This window comes from Dendroctonus ponderosae, unplaced genomic scaffold (genome assembly GCF_020466585.1).
Source record: "Dendroctonus ponderosae isolate FM_Combo_2020 unplaced genomic scaffold, Dpon_F_20191213v2 Dpon_F_20191213_8, whole genome shotgun sequence".
NCBI classification, from domain to species: domain Eukaryota; kingdom Metazoa; phylum Arthropoda; class Insecta; order Coleoptera; family Curculionidae; genus Dendroctonus; species Dendroctonus ponderosae.
The window spans coordinates 10,260,351-10,284,388 of NW_026019016.1; the positions used below are offsets into that span (position 1 = coordinate 10,260,351).

General features: G+C 32.8%; 1 protein-coding gene and 1 long non-coding RNA gene across 3 annotated transcripts in view; one reads left to right on the forward strand and one right to left on the reverse strand.

Moving 5' to 3' along the window:
* The window catches only part of LOC109546376 (capon-like protein), a 116,354-nt gene that overhangs the window by 61,856 nt on the left and 30,460 nt on the right, over window positions 1-24,038 (reverse strand). For both annotated transcript variants that reach the window (XM_019917324.2, XM_019917325.2), the window contains one exon: window positions 5,012-5,745. In XM_019917324.2, the coding sequence (XP_019772883.2) occupies window positions 5,012-5,119 (108 nt within the window). In that variant the 5' untranslated portion in view covers window positions 5,120-5,745. The remainder of the gene's footprint in view (window positions 1-5,011; window positions 5,746-24,038) is intronic.
* On the forward strand, window positions 15,929-17,032 carry LOC125505435. The gene is made up of 2 exons (XR_007282164.1): window positions 15,929-16,108; window positions 16,796-17,032. It is a non-coding gene; the product is annotated as an uncharacterized LOC125505435 (long non-coding RNA).

Sequence of the window (24,038 nt, forward strand, 5' to 3'; positions counted from 1 at the left end):
GTTTGTAAACAAAAGTAACTTTAAAAGTTGAGGTAAATGTTCCAATCCTGGGTTTTGTAAGATTTTTATATTTAATCAGCTCCATTAATACCGGAATTGGATTCATACTAGAAGATATTGACATAGAAGAATATACTTCATCTTGCTATAATTATTTGCTTGTTAGTTCTACGCTTTACTAGTTGCTGGTCAAAGAAATGTGCCTCTTTTTAGGCCTGGGTAACACTGTGTTGAGTTGCGCTTTTGAGTTGATGAGTTATAATAATTCTTGAAATCAGAAGTTTTAAAGGACATTTTTAATTAATTGAAATTGCGTTGGTTTCGATCATAGCTCGGAAATTGAGCAAGCGTTTCGTCTTTAAGTGATTTATTCGCGGTTTTTTTTTGTTTCGCCAATATTTTTAGAAAAACAAAATTAATTCGATTATTAATTTTAGTTTTGGTGTTGTGCGTTAATCACTGCAGCTGAGTGAAATTCAGACAATTATAAATGAGAGGTGAGATAACTCAGAGGTGAGATAAGACTCAGAGGTGAGCACGTGACGAAATCAATATTAGATATTCTAATTTGAAGTGATATTCTAATTTGAAGTGATATTCTAATTGAATGTGAGTCATTTAGTAAGCCTTTACACAAAATATCAAACTCAAATTGCTCGAAAGTTTATATAAATTGAACAAAATGACTGCTTCGATTTAATTTAAACTACCATTTTATTTAAAAAATCTAATGCGCCGGATTTGTTCATTTTTGGATGAGAATGCAGGGGTGGTTACGGTTATCATCCAAACGAGTTTTAACGTGAAATTTTACTTCAGAAATATTGCAATGCAAACAGGCACTTTCTACAAAAATAATAAACAAAGTGAAATCGAACTAACAAGCAATAGCAGAACAATGAATCATCGAAAGGGCGAACATACAAATGATTAAATAATCATGTTCATTCTGTAGTTCGGTGTATTTTTTTCGAAAAGGTGTATGAATATGCAGTTCGCTACCGACAGTGGACGAAATAGGTCGATGATCCTTTGTGTCTTGTGAGTCGCATTCTTATATGGGAAATAGAGAGTCATTGTGGCCCTTATGGCAAGTGCGGTGGTTTGTGAAGGCTAAATGTATGGAAAATGGAGGATAGGGCGCCAGCTTGCAGAAAGCTAAGAAAGCGGTAAGAATGATTTCTAATCTGTAAATCTTTTAGCTTGAACTGAGATTAGTTTTCCTACAAGCAACTAATGTTGTATGGGTTCTTTACAATTCTCTCTTTTTGCTTTGCTGATCTCAAATAAGTTTGGCTTTGGACAGATTTCCTGCTGTATTAAACACATTTTATTCTTTCTTTCTAGGTGGCACTACGCAGCTTTCGGTAAACCATTGCTTTGCTATATTGGTTGCTATGTACATGCAGAACCTACTTTTAGTCCCATATTCATCAACTGACTCGTAGGGTGGATTTAGTACCGATTGAGCTATTGATTTTTTCGTAGTTAATTTTTAAACTTTGGGAATATTTTGGGCCGCTTCGTATTTTTACATCAAGCTCATTCTGTAGAGACTTCTGTAGAGATTCCGCACAACTCGGAACTTGTAGAGTAATTCTGGTTTTTGAAAAAATTATTTTCGAAAGTTTATTTTTCGAATTTAAGTTCCTTGAATAATTATGCATTGCAGTTGACAACAAGCTGCGTTCTCAAATGCCAAAATAGTGTGAGAAGAGGCAAATCAAATATTCTTCAAACAAGAAGTTTTCCTTTCAGAGCGTTGTTACTAGATGTTGCAAATTGTATGCCATTTTATTATAGTCGATATTCTTCAGCTTTTTATTCCATAATCAATCAGACTGTTCTTGCTGATATTTCGTGCTTTGATAGCTACCCGCGAAAATGTTTCGTACAGTAATTGGAAATATTGGTTCTACTGGTTCTAGTCATTGTTTGAAAATAGCATTTATAATCTAAACTTTCACCACTATCTTCTAAAATTAAATTTTCATAAATTCTGTGCTCAGGTGTTTCAGCAAATCTAAGTTCTTGTCTACTTCCGGTGTTTCTTCTTTAATACGAAAATATGCTCTTTACATTTTGAGCATTTTTAACATGAAACACTTTTGGCGCTTTGGTTTGCTATAAACTCCTTTCATATAGCTTAGATCCAGAAATATAAAAAAGATTTATTTTATATTTAATTTTAATGTATTCAGATCTTTTATGCTGCTGAACATTTTTTCTTCAGACAGCAGGGTGAATGTGTTGCAGGGAAAAATGCTTATGATCCTTCTGTATTATGTGTCCTTATACTTTTTGATCTTAATTGTATTTTTTCTCGAAAAATCGTTACTTTATACTCGATCTTGTATTTGTTTTGCTCATTCATAGCAATAACACTCTTGACACATTAGAGGCGTAATTTAACCAACCCACAGCGCCGAGTAAAGAAAAGCGTTTTCCCATCCTTCAAAGGTAAGTAAATTCCACATGGAATTCGTTTCCAGAGATCTTAAAAGGACGGAATTTAAACTCGAATAAATGGCACCAATTACCATATAATTTACGTCTCCCGGTAAATATGCTATGTTAAGTTTATTATTAATATTAGACGCGATTCAAGTAATTATAGTAGATATTATTAATATACATTCGGCAAATAATTCCTTTCCATTCGTAAAAGGAATATTTTCCATTAAATATATGATTTCTCTGCACTAGCAAGTAGCTTATTATCTAGTACTAGTACGTATCTACGTTTGCCTCTATCAACAAACCTCAAAAGGTGATCTTCGATAAACCTGTGATAATAAATCAATGTTAAATAGTTTTTTTTGTTTGAATGCTGTAAATTTCCGCGAGGTCTGCCTATACGTACCTATCGATTACACTGAATCCTTGTTAGAAATTGAAGAACAATAATCGTTTATTGTTCTTGGGGAAACTTGAAACACAATTAGCCTGCTAATTGGCACGTGCATAGAGAACGTAATGGGAGCTTATGTTATGTATAGGAAGATTTTACCACTTTCAATGTTAATATTGTTCTAAAGGCAAAACAACACAAACATGTAACCAAAGTACTTGAGATAAATAAAAGTAGGTAGCTAAACACCTTAAATAACTTTGGAAGCTAAATGACAATAATAAGCTGAAAACCTGTCGGATTTCATTATTTCTTATTAAATATTTACGAACATAAAATTATCTGTCTACAGAAATCAACATTTTACAGCAGGAAAATATTGACGTACACAATTATGCTTTGAAAGGTAGGGAAAAATCAAATTATTCCAGATTTACTCCTGGCATTTTATATTCCCTTAACGCTGCTGGATCGTCACATGAATAAAAGAGATATGATAAAAATGAAAATTAAAGATTGGGAGAATGGTATTTTTTATTTTTTCAACGGAAATTACATACTGAAGAATCGAAATACTAAAATGCCAAATCAAATTACCTTGAAATGAAGATAAGGGGCAACAATGTCTTTTCTATTCCATGGCTAAGTACTTTATTCGCATTTAGTTAGATGGTAGGTTTGGATTCATCGCTTCTTAAATTAACATTTAAGTAATAAATCGTAATCTGGACTGGATGTGAGAGAGTTGGGCAAAATTATATAAAAAAAATGTATATTATTAAGTAAATGAAATTTAAATTTCTAAACAATAAATTCTAGTCTTTTCCTCTTGACTTATATTTTAGACAAACTGATGCTTTTTGTAATATTCTAAATGGTAAACAATAAAATTGACTGGAACCCAGGAATTTCTTTTGAATTAAGTTGAAATACAGTCAGGAAAATATACACAACTTGTATTTTATGTCTTTCGATTTGCTAAATAAAGATCGAGGACCAAATTGAGATAAGTATTTCAAAGCTCTTTATACCTACTATACTTTTGGGTTACATTTTGAGAATCGTTGTGAACGAAGATGTGATTAACCATCAACTCATGAACCATTTCGAATCGTGCATTCAGTATGATACATTATTATTAAATTATTATTAATTTATATTTATAAATTATTTAACCAATTTATCCAAACCCACCAAATAATTTTAATCATGCATCGCTAAAATAATGATTATGAAGAAATAGAATTTGACTCAGAACACCAAATTACTTATTTTTTGAGAAATAGAATTGCTCCGCTGTTGCAGTGATCTCTATTATGATAAGAAATGGAGGCAAAAGCAATTAAGATCTTGTTTCTTTTATAAGTGACTGTTAATGCTATGTAGCAAGATATCTGCAGCATCTGTGCGTAAAACATTAAGCACGTCAACGAACAAATTTCTTCAAACAAGAATAAAACAGAAACATGCAGAATATAATAAAAAGTGCAAACAGTGGTAAGAAGAATGAAGATACCTGGTCATATTTATACATATTATTAGACCTACTAACAGACAATGCGTTTTTTATTGATTAATAAATATCAAAACAAAACAAAATAACCTGTTGAAATAATGCTGAAGGAATATAGTTTGACCTTCATTATATCGATCTATCGATGTGGTAAGAAGAATGAAGATACCTGGTCATATTTATACATATTATTAGACCTACTAACAGACAATGCGTTTTTTATTGATTAATAAATATCAAAACAAAACAAAATAACCTGTTGAAATAATGCTGGAGGAATATAGTTTGATTGATCCCGCCACCCAAATTATTAGTTTCATATGAACAACCCCCAGACATATACCTCACATCTAACGATTGCTGATATAAACCAAAACAACCATTGAGAGTAAACAATAAAATTATTTCTACAATCCATAACATATAATTTAAAAAACGTTTTAATTTTAGAAATTCCAAACCCTAAATACCAAAATATACGTTATCTCGGGTATTATCATCTTCGAAACCAGACGACCTTCGGTAAACTATACATCTATCTACCTGCACCATGACATTGTTAGCGAGTTATTATATAAGAAATTCTTTCTGGTATTCGCAGAATAATATCAAATTTTGGTTCAAAACCTAGTTATTAAACCACTTACTTTAGCTTGGAAAGTTATGCCATGATGGAATGCTTCCTCAGGATGGAGTGGTATCCTCGTATCATATTCATCATTCTGCACCAAGTCGTACTGTCTTTTTGACGGCATTTTACCTCCTCGCGATTCACAGCACTTTCATATTTTAGTTCAAAATAACTCCGTTTAAAGTTTTTACTAATACTGTAAGTTTGCTTTGGCACTGATATTTTTCCTTAAGTTCACTTATCACAAGAAATGTGCAACGCGTACGGACTCTGTGATAAAATTAACTGATTGGTAGGAAAGTCGTTGGTGATCACTCAATCAGCTTACTTTCAGCGAAATGCAAAATCAGTTATATCTGATATTTCACAATGTGAAAAAAAGGAGTAATTTTAAATTTCGGCGTAAAATTTTCCGAATCAATGCATGCACAAACTGCAGCTTTCAACTAGAATTCGCATATTTATTTAATTGGAAGAGTTGAACCAATTGCCGACTCATATCGAGTAGTAGAATTGCAGTCGAAATCACTCATAACACAATTGTCCTAAAAGATTTTACCTCCGCGACCACAAGATTTATATCCCATCGACATGGATATCCAACTTCCTTCTAACAACCGCACCGCGCCGATCACGAAATTATACCGAGTCGACTAAAAACGTGATTTTGTTGTCTTCCATTATGTGTTGGTCTGAATGGTTATCTCTTCGTATGGGTAGGGGTGACGTGAATCATTGTGCTTGCTGCACCTGGAACAAAGATAGGAATTACTAGTGGGAACCTATGCGGCGTTTAACAAACAAAGACAAGACAATTAATACGGTTATCCGATTAATCACAATATGAATAACGATTATTTGCAATATTGTCTCACAAGTATACGTTAGTTTTGATCAAGTATTTCACGTTTACATGGCATAGAACGTTTATATGGATCTCCGAAACACACCAGGGTGAAATAAATATTGGTTCCCATTTTATTCTTACAGGCAGCGACAGGTCCATAAACTTCTCAGCATTGATAAATGGTCGGACTTTTCCCTATAGAACTTTATATAAGAAATAGCGTTGTGAATTACGCTTCATTTTAATTTTGCTTTCCAAACGTAGTTAGGATTTTCATTCAAGTATTCTGTTGCACATTCCAAATGTGGATATATATTTCTTTGGTACAAATGTAAATTATTTTTGTAACTTTCTGGAAGCTATTGATTGTACCTACTCACCTTTATGTCAAAAATATAGATATTATTCATAAACTCTTTGTAGTCAAGATACAATGTGTTTTCATTATTCAGTTGATATATTTATTTATCAATAAAAAATAGAAAATACTGGAAAAATACAGCTAGATTTGAAGTGAATTCGATTCTTTTAAGTAATTATGCAATTCGTGAGGCATATCCGACTTAATCCCTACTTGATTGGCCTAGTCAATGGACCGTCAATATTAAATAAACTGAGCAAATGCATGCCAATTTATCGAGAACACCTGAAGGTTTTACTCGCTAATAACACGGCAACCAAACGTTCATGAATTGCAACATGCATAAAGCTATTGAACTGAAGATATTGTGTWTAATTGCGAAATATATTGTTTAATTATCTTCGACCAAACCTCTTTGYTTATATATGAAGGRAAATTAATAGTTAGCATTTGCMTCTCAAAGAAGTCATGAAGACTTCATACAGTATGGTATTTATATGAAAGGCTAATAAAAAGAAATCTTAAATCATCTCATTGGTGGTAAGCTTCTRAAAATATTTTTGCTGTTCTGATAATTAAACCATTTAAAACTATATTTTATTCGCAAAATACAAAAAACTATCCTAAAATGCAAACCTTATACCACAAAACACAAGTAAGAACAGGAACATAGCAAAACATTTGCATTAAATTATTCCTCCTACAACCACTGACAAATGATGCCTCAAAGCCGAGATATCCAAGTCATAAAAATGCATCGGCGAATGCGTGTGATTTGTCCCTTATGCATTTTGATGACAGAAAATGCTTTAAATTGGAATTGCATGTAAATTTTGCAAAAGAACAATATCTCGTCGGCTACGTCGCATATTCGTTCTTCTGACAAAGCCATTACACCATCTGAGGCTCATACTAGATATGCGATTTGTCTTTCTGGATTTGATGTCGATAATGGATGAAACTACATCACTAAGTAGGTACTCTTTAACAAGATGTTTCGAAAAACAAATATGTGAATCTAAATTGAATATTATTGAGTAACGCTGAACGAATCAAATAAATTCGTAAATAGAAAATTTGTAATTTGCTTCAAAAATGTTTGTCTTTTAAAAACTTGTATCATTTAAAATTTTGTATTTTTAGTACCTATCTACGTAAGGAAGCCCGACARATATTGAAACCAAATGAAARCACATCTAGGTATATTATTTACTAGGCCACGGTTTGTCGTTTCGATTTCTTCTTCCCAAGTCGGCTTCTAGRRAGCTTACCGTTATTTTGCTAAAACTATTTAATACCAGCTAAATACCYCGCAAATCGTATTATTATTCGASAAACTCTTCACTTTTTTCACTTTTTTCTTMATTCAATCACCACTRAAATTGTGAATTCAAAGAGTACTTTAAGGGATCAACATCCTGCAACGCGCTCATGCAAGCCTTTTTTCATTTTATTTTTGTAGCTTTTTAGCTAAAATAAAGTTGGAAGCCTGTATTTTATAAAAAGTACTCGACATTTGTAGCTCCGCGCCTTAGAGCTTGACTAGTCACAGATGTGAATCTTTTGAAAGAGTACACAAGAAAATAATATTAAAATAGAATTGGTTTCCCAGGAAATAGCATCACGTATTCATCGTTTATCGCGCAGAAATATCTCGTTTATTAAATGCTTAACATAATTTTATATAGAACTTAAGAAAAAAGTTTGGAATTACTCAATAAAGAAATAATTTCACTCATAATGATGTGCTGCTATTATTTAACGCAGAAAGCAAAAGCTGAAAAATGGAAACAAATATTACGAATCATTTAAAGAAATAAAAATAAAATCGATGGACAGTTTCATATAATAAATAAATTATCTATGTGAGTCTTTTGTTYTAGTACCTATTCCATMAAATGAGGTGAAGCTAAAAATTAAATYCCCAAGTAATAAAATGCAATAAAGCACYCACAAAGGTGACAAATAAAATAAAAGTAATAATGGACCTAAAGCCACCATGAAATGCAGCGGCATAAAATATAAACACAACGAGTTTTTTATGTTCGAATATGGGTAGAGCTCAATCTCTTTTAAAATTCTCTTCTAAGGGTGCGGGATTCTAAACTGTTATTATAGGTTTAACATTTGAGCAAAGTAGAGTAATTCAACTGACAAAACCAATTATAATAGATAAACGTCTGGCTGGGCCAATCAAATGGTATCGGCAATATAACAGGCAATCGACTCTAACAGAGAGACTTGCATTAGAGGGATGGTTTCCTCAGGCGAAACAATACTAATGAAAAATAGATTGATTTTCACTGTTCATAACGAATCATACATTCAAACGTTTATAACGTATTTCCACTGCCAACTTAGAAATAATAGCTAGAATAATACTTACAGAAAAAAATACTGACAAACACGAACAAAGATTAAATAGATTGGCTCAAAGTAGGTCTCTTTTCAAGATGAAATAAATGTTTGACTAACTGACCTAGACTAACTCAAACGGACCCAAACCAGCCGATCAAAGAAGATATTTTTAGAAATTATATTCACTTATTAAAATCCGACAGTCAGGACAAGAAACCAGATATCGACGTACTTTTAAAACGCCAACGACAAAAAGTAATAATAATATTTACTAAGAAACCGGCATTTTAAACCACAATTCATCACCTGTATTTTTTGATACATCATGAGCGGTATTGGTGTAGTATTTACCTTCCCAAAAACCGTAATACCTCAGGCAAGAATATCGATCAACCACGAATCACAAAATACACTTTTTTCTCAGAACATGTGATTTTTATTGTTAACTCACATTAATTACCAGTTTTAGATATATAGAGGCTAAAATTACTGGACTGGTGATTTGCTTATACAATTGATAGATCAAAGACAAACACCTACTAATCAAGAATATTAGCTCCCTTCCATCGAATTAACAATATTGTTAACGATTATAACTTTAGTAGACATCAGTACCTCAAAGCCACCTTTATGACTCTTAACGTTAGGAAACATGATTTCATATTTAAATGCTTTCAATTTTAGATATGCAAGAAAATTTCATTAGCTCGTTCCTATTCAATGAATGGTAGAATCAAAAGCACAATATACAAAAGGTACTATGCTCCTTTACCATCAAGTCGGAACAACAGAAGAAATAATTTACATTTCAATACATATAAGTATAATTTAAACGCACAAAGCATTCTTGAATCTATATGACTCATTTCAGATGAAAACTTCACGTCCATTAACCAATATTTTATTTTACATAAGTTATATTTGAGTAACTGAAGATATTTTCAATTATATATTCAAAATAAATTTTTATATCGTTATAGAAAATTATAAGCAATAAGCACCCAGAAATGCGAAACATAAAAGCAAAGTGATAATAAACATAGTTCTCAGCACTATTTTAGGTGAAACAACAGTAGATCGATCAAAAGATTCTTGTCAAGACGTCATTAATAAATTGGCTTCTAGTTCATAAACAAAAAAAGATAAATACATATTTGCAAAACTGTAATTGTAGATATACATAAAATGTCATATTTACTTTCATAGCCTTGTATAAAACGAAGCGCAGTATACACGGAAGAATGCATTTGTTTTTCATATCATGCCGACGCAATAAGAAACCATTTTGTGTAATATTTGATATAAACAACATTAAAGTCGCGACATAAAAGTCAAATACACGCCCAAGGAAGCGCATTGCATTTCCAATAAGAAACATGTAACATAAATATCTTACGAAGCACGTTCGCGCTTGAATGTTCAAAAACTAAATATCACTTCATATTAAGAAAATTATAATTGTAGATAACGGCGCAATTATGATATTTTGTTTCATATTCCTATGTTTATATGGAAGCAATATAAACCGCAAAATGTGGCGATTAACTTTTATATTACGCCCAAGCAATGTGAAACAATTTTGTGAACTAGCTGACATAAACAACATTAAAAATGCGACATAAAGTCAAATAAACTTCCGAAGATTCGCAATGATTGCATTGTTCCGAGCAGATTGCATGAGAAGGGAGCTCAGTGCAAATATAAAAGACATCTAGTCTTTGTACGATTTTTAAAAAGTGGCTCCAAAAAACAAACAAAAGAAAACATTATTTTTTCTTTTCTTCATACTTCGAAAGGGAACGAACGTAGAAGCAGAAACTCGCTTACCTCAGGAAAAGCTGAAGAATAAATACAAAGTAGGAGATAGATACAACATTGATAATCTGATTGTTAAGTAGCTTGATCTCTATTATGCTACCGAACTGAACTGACCACAGCTGTCCGAAGATACTTGCTGCCTTGTTAACAGAAAGCTATTGAGACACAGCTGTTCAACTTTTACCCTTTTCCTGTATTGTTCTCTTTTTGCTTCGACTCCCACACTTAAAGCCGGGGAAATACAAACAAAAAATCCCCTAGAAATTCGTGACTTGCCTAATTTGTTGCGCTGGCTTTTGCAAATCAGACGCAGGTGTGCCTTTTTTCGCTTGTGTTCGGTGTGTTGGTACAATGTAGATAATCTCAATCATACAATATGTATGTGTAGCACATGCATGGCTATATTAATGCAAAAGGAGAGAGCCGACTATTTGAAAAAAAATTGCGGGATTTTTCGGTATCTGAGCATGTCTGGGAAGAATTGAATGTTAGAAAATGCCGCGAGGGCGTGAAAGCTTTGACACTAAAGGCATCAAAAATATGATGATCAAGAAACAGGAGAAAAAATGTTTTGCACCCACTTTTTGCTGGTTATTTGTTGTCATGTGTGTTTATGTCTCTAAAAAATAAGAAATTTCCGCATTATCCTTAATCAAATAAATCAAAATGATAAGTTTAGCTACCCATTTGCAAGCAGGTTTTTGTTTGACTGATATGTCCTCAGCGCGCCCAACTGATGCGGCAATATAAGTACGTGATCATTTCATGATTATGAATAAGAGATGTGTTTGTCCACTAATAAATCAACATATCAAACGAATTAAGGAAATTGACCTGATCAAAACATCTTAAAATTCGGGTGTAAACACAAAATTCCGTTTACATACTACCAAGTAGCGTTAGAGATATTGAGGTATGAGGTCAAATTAAATATGAAAAAACATTTAGAATATAATTTTAATTGAATTTTTTTCGTTTTGGGTCCAGTTAACCGCTTAAAAAATTAGATTTGTCAAATCTTTCATCTGATATAATAATATAACTGTGTGATCTAAGCTTTATTCTGAATAACTGCCGTATGACCCATTTTCGCCTCAAAGTACTGAAGGACCCCGACTTTTATAACTTGAAAAGAACTTAAATTATCGAGCTCTAACACAAAAAGTCGACTTGAAATTTGTCATGTCGACCAGTACTTAGTCGGTTGTAGAGACTCTCACTCGCTCACATGATTTTACCCTATATTGATTTTAATTTGAAGCCGTGCGTGTGGTAAACAAAAAATAGCATATAGTGAGACCGAAAGACAACCTCTACTACTTGCTGCTTAAAATTGCGATTGGCCCTGGACCAACTGCAGCGATATCTCCACTTAAATCACAATTTTGCGTTGTCCGGATAAGGGAAAAGCGCTGTTCAAAGAGGCGCATAGAGCACGATGGGGTGGACCAACTTAAATAATAATTTCGCGTTGTTAGCGTGAGACGGGGGCTTATTTTACTGATGGATTTTACAAGCGTCGTTCGATCTTTCCTGGCTGGAGTTTTATAATTTCGTATTGTCCATATTGATTGTTATCTTGTTGACTTATCAGAAATTAGTTCAGCGCAAGCAGGCAAGGAAAACGGTTCATTTATATTAACAAAAAACAGCAAAATAGACGAAAAACATTGGACAAACTATTTATAAATAATCACATCTAAACAATTTATAATATATTTACTTGTATGACAAGATCTGTCTATAATAAATGATCTAGCGAAAAATCAACACTGTGAGCGTAATGTGTGAAGTAACTCGTAACTCGTGATAATATAAAATTCATAATAAAAAATACAAGTTTTGTGTCATAATGTCAAGTTTGAGGTCGGCATTTCGAGTTAGAAGTCAAAATTTCCCTCAAGGAAACAGAATGTGACAATGGGACCATTCTACCTCCCTATAAAGGCATGAGCAGCCGCTAAATAGTATTCGTATTTCATTGCACTAAAAGCCAAAAAAATAGTAATTAATCTGATAACAGCAGAGAAGACCCGTTAACTTCTTTGTTCATGAAGAACTTCCTCATTCGTTAAGTGTATGTATGTTCATTCAAAGCTGCTTTATAAGAAATATACAGGTTGATGGGTCTCAGCAATACTTCATTGTCTCTGACATACACTGACGATCCAAAACACTTGGAGTAATGCGGTAACTTTTAGCAATTAAAGTATTTTAAAGAACTTATGAAACATGTACCACCTTTCTGGATTTGCTATTTCTTTCTGTTCATTATCTACTTAAAAAGTCCTCAACATATCGTCAGCTAGATTCGAAATTATTCTTTAAAAACCACATGTCCCTGGCACACATTTCAGCGCCAATTTCATTCACAGAAATATGCAATTGTTTCCCTTAAATCTTGTTTTGATAGGTTTCACACATCTCTCTTATGCATATGAAGATCAAAAAGCCAGCTGACATGAAGTAATAACGAATGCCCATTCATAAGTCACAGCTTATCACTATTTCATCGAAAAATGATCTAGTCATAGAACTTTCTATTCCATCAATTATGTAAGTAATGATTATCTAAAATTATATGCAATACGCTGATTCAGTGTAGGCAGTTTACCGGAGGCGTAACACGAAAACCTGCACTTGAAAATGTCGTAATTGTAGCTGACTGGTGCATCGAACCATCTTGTAGACCGCAGAACCCGCAGAGATGACTTCTTGCATCAACGAGCTCACACAAGAAGAACTTGGCTTTCAATTGTTAAAAAATACATAAAATACAGTTGAGCAATGACTGAGAAAGAGACTACGAGCAATTTGAATTAAATAGATATAAATAGAAACAATTATGGCACCATTCGGAGGCAAGTAAACATTCCTATAGCAAAACGCAAAGTTTGAGCAAATAAATTCCATTTTGCCGAATTTCAGTGAAAAATTAAAGCGGCAGTGACGTATTCAGATAGGTATTTCGCGTTTAGATGTGAAATCAAGCAAATGTCGAATATGAAACTTATTTGAGACACAACTAACTGAATAACTAACATTTCGCAGAGAATGAACTGTCTTTCTTTCTAAAGCGATGAATATTCCTGTATATACAGGGTGTCCGGAAATAGTGCGACCAACACATCACGAGGTAGTTCTAGAGCAAAAATCAGTGGAGCAAGTTCCTATAGCACTTTTCCGAAAACTCAATAATAACTGATCAACAGAGCGTTAAGTTACAGTTTTTTGTTGGGTAAATGATTGTTTTAAAACTTGGCACACTTAGTACTTATGAGGATTTGTATTATTATTGAACAGTTGACATTTATCCGTTAATGCTAAGGGGTTTAACTCCCTCATGTCATCTACTATTTTATTTTTCGCTTTTCTTTTTGTGTTGTGTGTTATGTATGGTTACAAAAATAAAAGATTGCTTAAAATTGGGTAAAAAAGGCTCACTTGCCACGTCTTTCCAAAATGGAACGTACTCGAGAAAATCTTTAATATATCTTAAAATATTTAATAAGCTAATGAGTATTAAACATTTATTAAATTATGAAAAATTAATTGTTATAAATTAATTATCAATTTATTAAACTTCAACGCCCTGTAGATCAGTCATTATTGAGTTTTCGAAAAAGTGTTATAGGAACTTGTCCCACTACTTTTTGCTCTAGAAATACGCCCAGAAAATTTTGATTTGTAAAAATGATTTTACATTAAAATTTAACACGCACAAATTCTGTGATTTGGCCCTTGAATTTCTTGGAATAGAAAACCTAAACATTCTAAAATTTGTAAGTGTATTAATCGCACTGAAAACACACATAAATTAATTAACAGTGTTAAATATATGCTGATTTCACATGCAATATTAGTTTGCATGCGAAAATTTGTTTGTCTATACGAAGAGATACCAAAGTGGCACTCTTGCTTAATTTAAGATGCTGTTTTTTACAAAATGTAAATAAATAATATTGTCATATACCTAATTTAGAATTCTACTTTGACACCTTTAAGTCGTAGACTTAGGCCCAGACAAATAATGTAAAAAAATATGCATAAATCTCTGATTCTCGATACCAGTCTGGAAAAACATCTTCCGCTGATCACAAATTACTCAATTTCATTGAATCTCATTTTCAAACTACCGAGCCAGCAAAATAAATAATAATTGCCCGAGGGAAAAAAGAGAGGTTTAACTGAGTAAAGAGTTTCAAATTTAATGATGATCGGCTGTGGTAACAAAACCCGACTACAAGCTAGAGTTTGCGAATTATGCGATAATAAATACTCAGAGAGGCGCATAAAACAATCAGCAATTAGTGAAACAGTGAAAAGTTTTGTAATTTTGGTTATGTGAGATGTAGTTAATTTCGAGGAAAACTTCATAGAGCTGCAGAAAATACACAATTACATGAAAACGATCTAGGGATGCAGCTGGAGACGTGATATATGTATTCTGAAATGCATGGTAACACGGAAATGCCACTTACACAAAGTATACCTTTACATCCAGTAGAGTTTAGATAAAGAGTCATAAACAGATTAATGCTATTTTGAAATTTTCATGTTGATTATTTATTATCAATATTTATTTATTTTATCAATAGGTATTATTTTAGTTTATATTATTTCAGAATATGTTTTGCAATAAAAAATTTTCCATGGTTTGAATACAAAGGAAACCTGGACAAGTATTATGGGTTTAATAATAAATAGTGATATTTTTCAGGCTTTCAAAATGAATAATTTTGCTCAGAGAAAATTGGACTATAAATTAAGACATTTGGTCAACTGTGCCGCTGCCTGCAGCCGCAAATTGTAAAAAAATGTTAATGGCGTTTATTTTAATATTATTGTGCATCTGCAGCTAATATTAAGCCACAGTCGAGTCCTTTGCTTCTAACTTAAATATGCATTGTCCAATTTTTTGTTTTTCTTTCATTTCTTCGTTCGACTTTCAAAGTCATTCAAGTTCATTGCATCTAATAAAAACAGATTTTTCTCGCAGCTGACTTTTTTAACACATACAGGGTTATCAGTGACGGTTTGCCTGGTGTATTATTCCATGCAGATCTTCGGTGGGCGGAAGAATCTTTTCACTCAATTACAAGGAGTTTAACTGTAAATATTCTGCAATTTGAAGACATAAAAATTGTCTGGGTGTCTAGATAATGTTTCAAATAAATGTATGTGCTTCTATGTGCTGTATGTGCTTCTATATTAAATTTTCAAAAAAACAATAAACATTAATATCTCTCTACCTTCCTACATCCTCAATCTCATCTTGTTCAATTCCTCTGTCCGTCTGTTGAACATTTTTATATTTTCTAAGATGTTCTGATTGTTTCGCTCAAAATTTAAAGATGTGAGTGAGTAGAGCATAATTATCTGGTCTAAGACGTTAAGGAAATAGATTGCCAAATTATTGATTTCAAGCCTTAAATGCTATCGACATCAGAAGCTGTTCTTATACAATTTGCATCATGATTAAAAAATGGAAACTATTATATTGTATTCGGATTCTAGACCATCTACCTCTACGGAATCACATTGCATCGGTTTAGTTCGTTCAACTTGATATAAAAACCGAGGCCATTCTTGAAAAATGGTGGTCAAGGCCGCTGTTCGTCTAATAAAAGCCAACAGACGCCTTCGTACCACAAAAATACGCGAAGAACAGCCAAGACCATTCGATTTTCGATCATGGTTTGATAAAGAAATGGATCTGGTGCAGCCAGGTAAATATCTATTATAAACTCATGTTTTTGCTGCTGCAGCAACTTTCGCTTTGAAGATAGTCCAAAGAAATTGTGACAGGGCATGAAAAAACTTTCAAAGTTCTTGTACGAAAACAGTATAATGTTTGTGAAAAATGTGGATTATTTAAAACTAAACATAATGAATTATGCCATAATAAATAGATATGTATAATATACTTGTTTGACTGCAATGGCAGAGACTACAGAAAGAAATAATTAATCAGCATTTTCCGAAAATGTAATTTGGTAGCACCGTTTGTGTGCAGTCCAATCGCCAAGAAAAAGCCAAACTTTAGAATACAGCTGGACGTACCAAAATTTTACAAGTTACAGTAAACAAGCGCAACCAAGGAAGAAGTGGCAATCTGATGGGTCTTCAATATTTCATTCCTGCTTTTAAGCCACTGGAAATTTTCGAAACTTGGTTCATAGTAACGAGGAAGAGTCTAGATATTGTGGCCTCTTTGAACCGTGATTGTCATCGCAAAACATTTGGCTCGCAGTTGTCCATTTTGAATCTTTGCAATGTTTGTATTTCCTCAAAGATTGCTTAAGAGTAAAATTACAGTGTGAGCATATGTATGAAGTAGTTTATTTTTGGATTATCATTCAGGAAGTTAAGTCGTTTTCAAATATTGCACTACAATGTTTATTTTTAATTAACAGTACAAGGACCACATTTTCAACAACTTTTTGCCGTCTGGATCCCAAATTTTCGATGCAAAATCGATGAAAACCGATTGGGCCTTTTGGCTGTCGTTGAAATTTCCAGCAATGCAGTTACTTTCCGGTCCCCCTAACGGAAACTAACGCTCTATATTATTTAATCGATTGACTGTGTATAAATTATATATTTATACTTTTATGAATGTATACTTGAAATAAACTGAAATTTCGACAGGATATTTATAAAATTCTCTCAGCCCACACGTGGCAACTGCTGAAGCTGACTGTTTAGCTTTCAACGATACGAGCCAGGAAATATTATCCATTTTCCAGCCATTTTAAGCTAGAGAATGGCGTGCATGGAAATGTGATCTTAAGGCCTGCAAATGAAACCAGAAACTTGTTCTCTTGTCGATACCCCGAGTAAAAATTCCACTTCCTAGGTGGTATATAAAATGCAAAGTCCTTCCATTCTTGGCTCTCCTAATGGCCTGTTTTCTCACGTTTGAGCTTAATAGAGCTTCAAAGGGCATTGCACGGTTTTTACGGGCTGACTTTACAAAGGGGATTTAGTTTGTTGCATTTACAAAGCACCATTATTTTGCGTGATGAATATATTGTATTATTTCATAAAATTATCATATAATGTGCATATCCGATCGATCCACCCCGAGCATTCGGTTTAATTAGTCGAATGTCCAAAAACTGTCCAATGCGCGAAACGAGCGATTTACTCCTAGAATGTAAATGACTTACAGATATTTAAATATTTCAGATTTAACTGAACCTGCCATATTAAATAATTACTGACTCAGTTGTTTCGTCTGGACCAGACTTTGTCGAATGGCGCAATGGAATTTTTAAAGGCCATAAACTCCGCTGTAACCGATTGTAGAATCTGTCCTGGAATGTATATGTGGGAAATGTTACTTTTTATTTGTGGTGTTTTAGTCATAGCAGGAATTAAATTACTTTCAACAACAGTTTGCTTCAGTAACGCGATTCTTTCATTTCCATCACAAAAGATCAGCATAACAATGACTTAAAAATAATTCAAGCTTGAAGTTTAATTGAAAATGAGAAAATGCTACTTGCAGATTTTCTAATTAGTAAACGATTTAAATGTAAATATTACATTTTGTAGAAAACAAAATCTGATGTTGAGTTCGCTTTATTACCAAAAAAAACTTTTATTTGAGGTTAAACTTTGTAGTTTTGCAAAAACAATCCGACAGCGTCTTATTCCCATAAAAACGAAACCACTGTACATCTAACATTCGAAATTATTTCATTCTTATATGCGCCGAAAAGAGCAACTCAACTATAAATTAACTGCTAGTTAGAGTGCGATGAATTTTACCACAAAGTTTTGTTGAGCATATGAGTTAAACGTAAATTTAATTCGCAACTTTCAACAGTTGTTTCAGGCAACATTAGCAAAACGTTCGTGTAAAGTAGAAACAGTGCTTGGCGAAAATTTACATCGCAACTTTACCTCTACCAGTCTGAATTCAATCTAAAATAATACCATAAACTTAGAAAATCAAAATCTACAGATTTTAATACATATAAATTATTTTTAAATGCAACTGCACCGCCACTTTTTTGCGAAACATAGTAATTTAATTTATAATGTAATTTAGCCGGAAACAAAAAGTTTTAACCTTCCACAAACTTGATTGTCTGCTAAACTGGAAAGCCAAACACATGACAAATTCCAGACAGCAAAAATAGTCCTGAAAACGTTAACTTTCAAAGTTGTAATATAGAAAAAGGTTGCTCGAGGCGCTCATAAAAACAGTTAAGTGAGAAATTCGGAGGTTTTCTTGACTCTTTATTGTCTTTTCCAGACTGTATCCCTGTTTCCCCATTATCACCCTCAGGGTAGAGAAAGTTTTTTTTTTCTGTACAGCAATTTGGGTGGAAATTTATTGTATCCTATAAAATGGAAACGGAAATTGCCTGCTGCCAGCTCCACCTTTATAACTGATTTTAACTCTTTTGGATTTGCAATTGAGTGATATTTTAGGTCCGATGTTGTTGAAATGTGTTAATGCCCACACCTCGAATCGCAACCTTTTCAATTTTCTCTTTTTACCATTGCCAAGTCAATAACTGTTTTGCACAGTTTCATGTTGAATAGAATGATAATTCTAAACCAGTCATTTGTATCACAAACTTTTTGTCGACATTGTTTAATTTGATTCCGCACTGTGTGTACAGTTATTTTTTAAGCATCAGCAGGGTAAATAAACTATCACGATTTACTTCCTTTTTCAAATAGTCCGTATTTAATTACAGTACGGAATTTTTTCACGTTTCGTTGCCTGTGGGTGCACATCAATGGCGCTCCAAGTTCATTATCACCGTAACCACTGCATTACATAAACGCGCTTTGGACGGTTTTTATCTAGAAAAAGCCCAAGGGATTTGCTTGCATTTCAAGGGATTAAATTTGCTTTAAATGGGCTTCGTAGTTATATCCCATGAGGTTAACATTTTCCAAATAGTACAATTAGAAAAATGAAATATGTCACGATTGCCGAGTTCGAAATAGCACGACCGTCACTTCATATGCACTCACAAATTGCACACAACTCTAAATAGTACAATAATTACTGCTCTCAAAATTCTCACTTAGACCGTTTTCGTGTCGATTTTGTTCACGGTTGTTTTATATTCAAACCGAATTTGCTATCGGGAATCAAGGGTTCTGCATATAAAGGGGTCCCAAAAGGATCCCCGTAATTCCTACACTTGCTAAAACAGATGCATTATTTCAAAGCAACTCAAGTGCTTGTTAGTTTATAAGACCGAATGACGAGGCTTCATAATTTGGTTACCAACATTTAACTGAAAACTGAGCAGTTGCAGGGTTAGGTAATTTTTTGTGTTCATTACTTCAGCTACATATTCACATGTTTGCACTTTTACAGGTGTTTAAAATGTTTTACATCTAGTTGTAGAATAGAATTAAAATTATTTCTTGACTCAGTTCCTACAAATCTGTAATGCTTATATAGCTTAAACATCCTAATATATTTTCAGACGTAGTATGAGTCGACATTCTGCAGATTATCAGACATTTAACGCCCTGCTACTCCCACATGGAACCCAATATCAACTTCCCTAAACTGCAATCATATTTCACAACAAATTTCCAAGAAATTCGCGTTTAATTTGCAACCCTTGTAAAATGTGGGCAAAAACCAGGAACCGAGAAATTAGCTGGAACATATTTCCACTCGTAATTAAACTTTATCGAACTCAAAATTAATATTTTCCTAAGATCCCACCTTCGGAATTTAACGATTAATTAAGATTTCTGCGATAGACAGCAGGCAAACCTCAAACAATATTTTTCGATTTCAGCTTAATTGAACAATAAAAAATCGACAAATAATGGTTCTGCGGCAAATAGCGCTAGATAATTGAACAGCGCTATGGCCAATCTAGAAAAAATATTTTTCAGCCATTTCAGGCATTTAGCAATTTTTGCTTGAACATGAGGTATTTTCAGACATTACTTGGACCAATCGTATATTGTGTCTTCATTTTCGCAGTTGAAATGTAGTTTTTATCACTTATGTTGTGACCTATTTAAAATATAAGACTAAAACTATCACAAAACATGCAGTAAATTGAAGATATATAGCTGAGTTTCTAAACTTTAGGCACCGCATAGGGAAATGTATGCTTTATGAAGTATATAGAATATAGAACAGATATATGAATATATTTTTCATCACAAATTTTTTTGAACAATAAAATGGAATATCCTAAAAATACCGCTGGATAACTGCAAGGAATATTTTAAAAATAAATACTTTCGTTACGATATATTTTTGGATATGAAAATGGACCTTCGACTAACAGGAAATAACGGAACTGAGAGAAGTGCTAATAGTCGTAAATATGACAGGACTTTATTGGATCGTATATCTCGAGTATCTAAATTATGTAAGTGGCGCTTCCTTGAACAATGGATCTGGTAAACGTTTCCTCGAAACCTACATATATAGCAGTCACGTTTCACGTGGAAAGATATAAATAATATTACAATTTTTTTCCAGTTTATTTTTAGTAATTTTTCTGTTTTTCATGTTAAATAGTTTGGTGTTGAGATTTATATTTGTTAATTTATTATACAAATTGTAATAAATTTCTAAGAAAACCAAGCGTTCAAATACATTTTGAAGCAGTTCGAATAATAGAAAATTGTAATGCCTATGTTCATCAAATAATTGGAACATTATTAATTTCCTATCACTACATAAAATAGCTTAAATATCAGTTATCTGTCAAGTCGTTTGCTCCTAAGTAATCAGATACATTGTCATTAAAAACAGCACGTTAACAACCAAAAATTTCAGCTGTTTTCTTTTTCATCTGCAATCAATGCAACTGAAAATTTAAATTAATTAACTGGAATATTGACTCCACAAAGCCGTTGATTGAAAAACGAACTCAGTCCGAACGTATATAAAAAGAACATAAATTACTACTTTGTGTAATAAATGCTGTTCAATGAAACATTTTTTAGCAGGAAGTAGCATTTACCGCAACCATATTATATCGCATCCTGGCAATCTTCAAATTTACCTAAAAAATTATTATGCGCCGTTTTTGTATTGTGCGATTATCAATTGCTTCCAATATTAAAATATTAAAATAATAAAATGAAAATCACTGAACCTTAGAGTATATTGAGAGTGTCATTACAGCCACTCATTTGACGCTTTAAAGAATTTTCTTTTATTGAAGAAGACAAAAACAACAGATCTTACTTTGAATTGCTAACTTAGTAACATTACAGTAGTGCGCTGGTTCGATTAAGTCAATAAATGCTAAACTGTCTTTACAGTTTCAGTACAAGAGTCCTCATTAACTAATAGCCACTGATCTCTCTCCATGTTGAAAGACTGACATGGATGATTATCAGTAACTAGTTTTAGTGTAGAAACTGCCATACGTAGTGCAGTAGCAAACACTTGTTTATTAAATGAATTGGAAAACTAACCGTAACTAAAACGTTAGTCACATTCATCATGTTTAGACTGATAAGTCGCATCTTTCCATTCATCTCGTGATAAGAAATTAGAAAAATTATCGTAGCTGAAAGCAATTAGCGACTCCTCGTCTTAGTTAAATTTGTGCCACACTCCCGAAGTAATTTAAATCATACCTAAATTTATGATAATCACAAAATGTATTATTGACGGGGGGTTCGTAAGTTAGCCATTACTTCATTCGTTAGCATAAAAAGTGCTCAATGAAAAAAAAATGTGCTACAAATTGTGCTCTATAAAGTTTCATTTTTCACCATAAACTCTAGTCATCCTCTTATGCGCTTTCATGCTTTTAATGCCTAAATCTCGAACTCATAATTCAAATTGCTTTGCGCACTTAAAAACGTTTATCAAAGTATTTCGACATTTCGGCGAATTTTTAAGTAAATTATGAGCAATTTGTCTCACTTAAAAGTCATGAAAGCGATAGATCAATTAAAAAGTATAGAAACTTTTGCTCTATGCTCAAAAGTTCATATCACATAAATTAAATGGCATGCTTAGAATATAAAGTATTTGGTAATTCTTTTTCCAAGCGGTGTTGCGGTTGTATAGATTGCAATGCTAATTTCTCACTATAATTGCCTTTATCAGATTCTTCAAATAATATGCCTAACAAAAGCATTTATTTTAGATTTCCAATAAAATCTAATTTTTGACTAAATCCAACCAAACTGAAATAAAATGATCACTTCATCAACTGCATTCGAACGATAGTATTGCGGTATATTCATATATTTTCGATTTTGCTATTATGTATTACAATAAGAAATTGAATCTAAAACTTGTACTACCCGAACTTATACTTTCAAATTTCAGATTTTATATTTGCGTTTAAATGTCCCGGTTGAATCAATTAATAGTTTCCATTGCAATCCCATAGCGTCACGCATTGAATTTCTCAATTTTAAAGTTTGTTAAGCACAATGTTTGAAAAGTGTTTCAAACTTTTTTACATAAAATAATTATTTTCTACTCTAAAGTTGTTACAAATTTAATGCAACTTTAAAGAAGCTATTCGCTTAACACAATACCTACGTTTACTTACGTTGTCTCGGAATGTCTAGGCTTAGGAATTAGGTCTCGGAATTACACCTGTTTGCTTTTCCAATGGCTTATAGCAGAAAGTTTTCTCACAAACTTTGCCTTGCTCTTGTTATAACAATGGAAACTTAAGTATACATGAGTTAGCAGCACAATCTTTGAGTTCGCAAATGATTGTTATTATTTTGATTAAATTATCAGTATAATTATACAAACATAAGGAGTTCCTTAAATAAAATCGTCATCGAACGGTTGCTTTTATTATAAGAAAATGCGTCAATCCTTGACTGAAAAGCAAAAATGTAATAACATCGCCTTTCTATACCACCCTACAGTTTCATTGTTCGATCCTATCGTAGAGACCGAAAATATAAAACAGAAATTAGATTTCCAATTGCAATGTCCATTATGCGGCGTTTTAATGACTTTCAATTTATATTTTTGCATTTGACGAAGTTTCACTTCAGGTGCTGATGCCTGTTTACGTTTCAATCGCGAGCCATTTTAAACGTTACTGCAGGAAATTGCCAATGTCTAAAAGGGCACGAGGTATCTATAAAAAACAAATACTTCGTGTAACAAACTTTTTTCTCTTTCAGATGGAAAACGGAATTTATCGACGGTGGTCGAACTATATGAAGTTTGTCACGTATCGCCCATTGAAAAGATTACATTGAGCTAAGAAGGAATCGTTGACAGCAGTTTGAATGTAGTAACAATTTTAAACCCCTTGACTGGGCTGAACATATTTGAGTGGTGAAATATCCTATAGTTTCCATAAAAAAATAAATATGTGTTTCTCATTATTTTTAACTTAAGTACTTTCTTTTAAAATATTCCTTCAGAGTTTCCACGCAGGTTATTGTAGCAATCAGTGTTAATAGGAGTAGGATTTGCCATCAGATTCTAAGGTCAGTAGAAATCGAGGTAACATTGATTTTGGCAAATTAAAAAAGCCTTAGACCAATCGGGCATACTTGTACAAACATGTACCCTTCTTGGTGTCAGTCTCAACAGTGAAAATAATTCAACAACTTTCAGAAAATGTAAGTTCATGGGCAGAAAGACCGATTGGGTCGATAGCCTTTTTCTGTAGGAAATAAAGATTATTTATATAGACAGGGTTATTC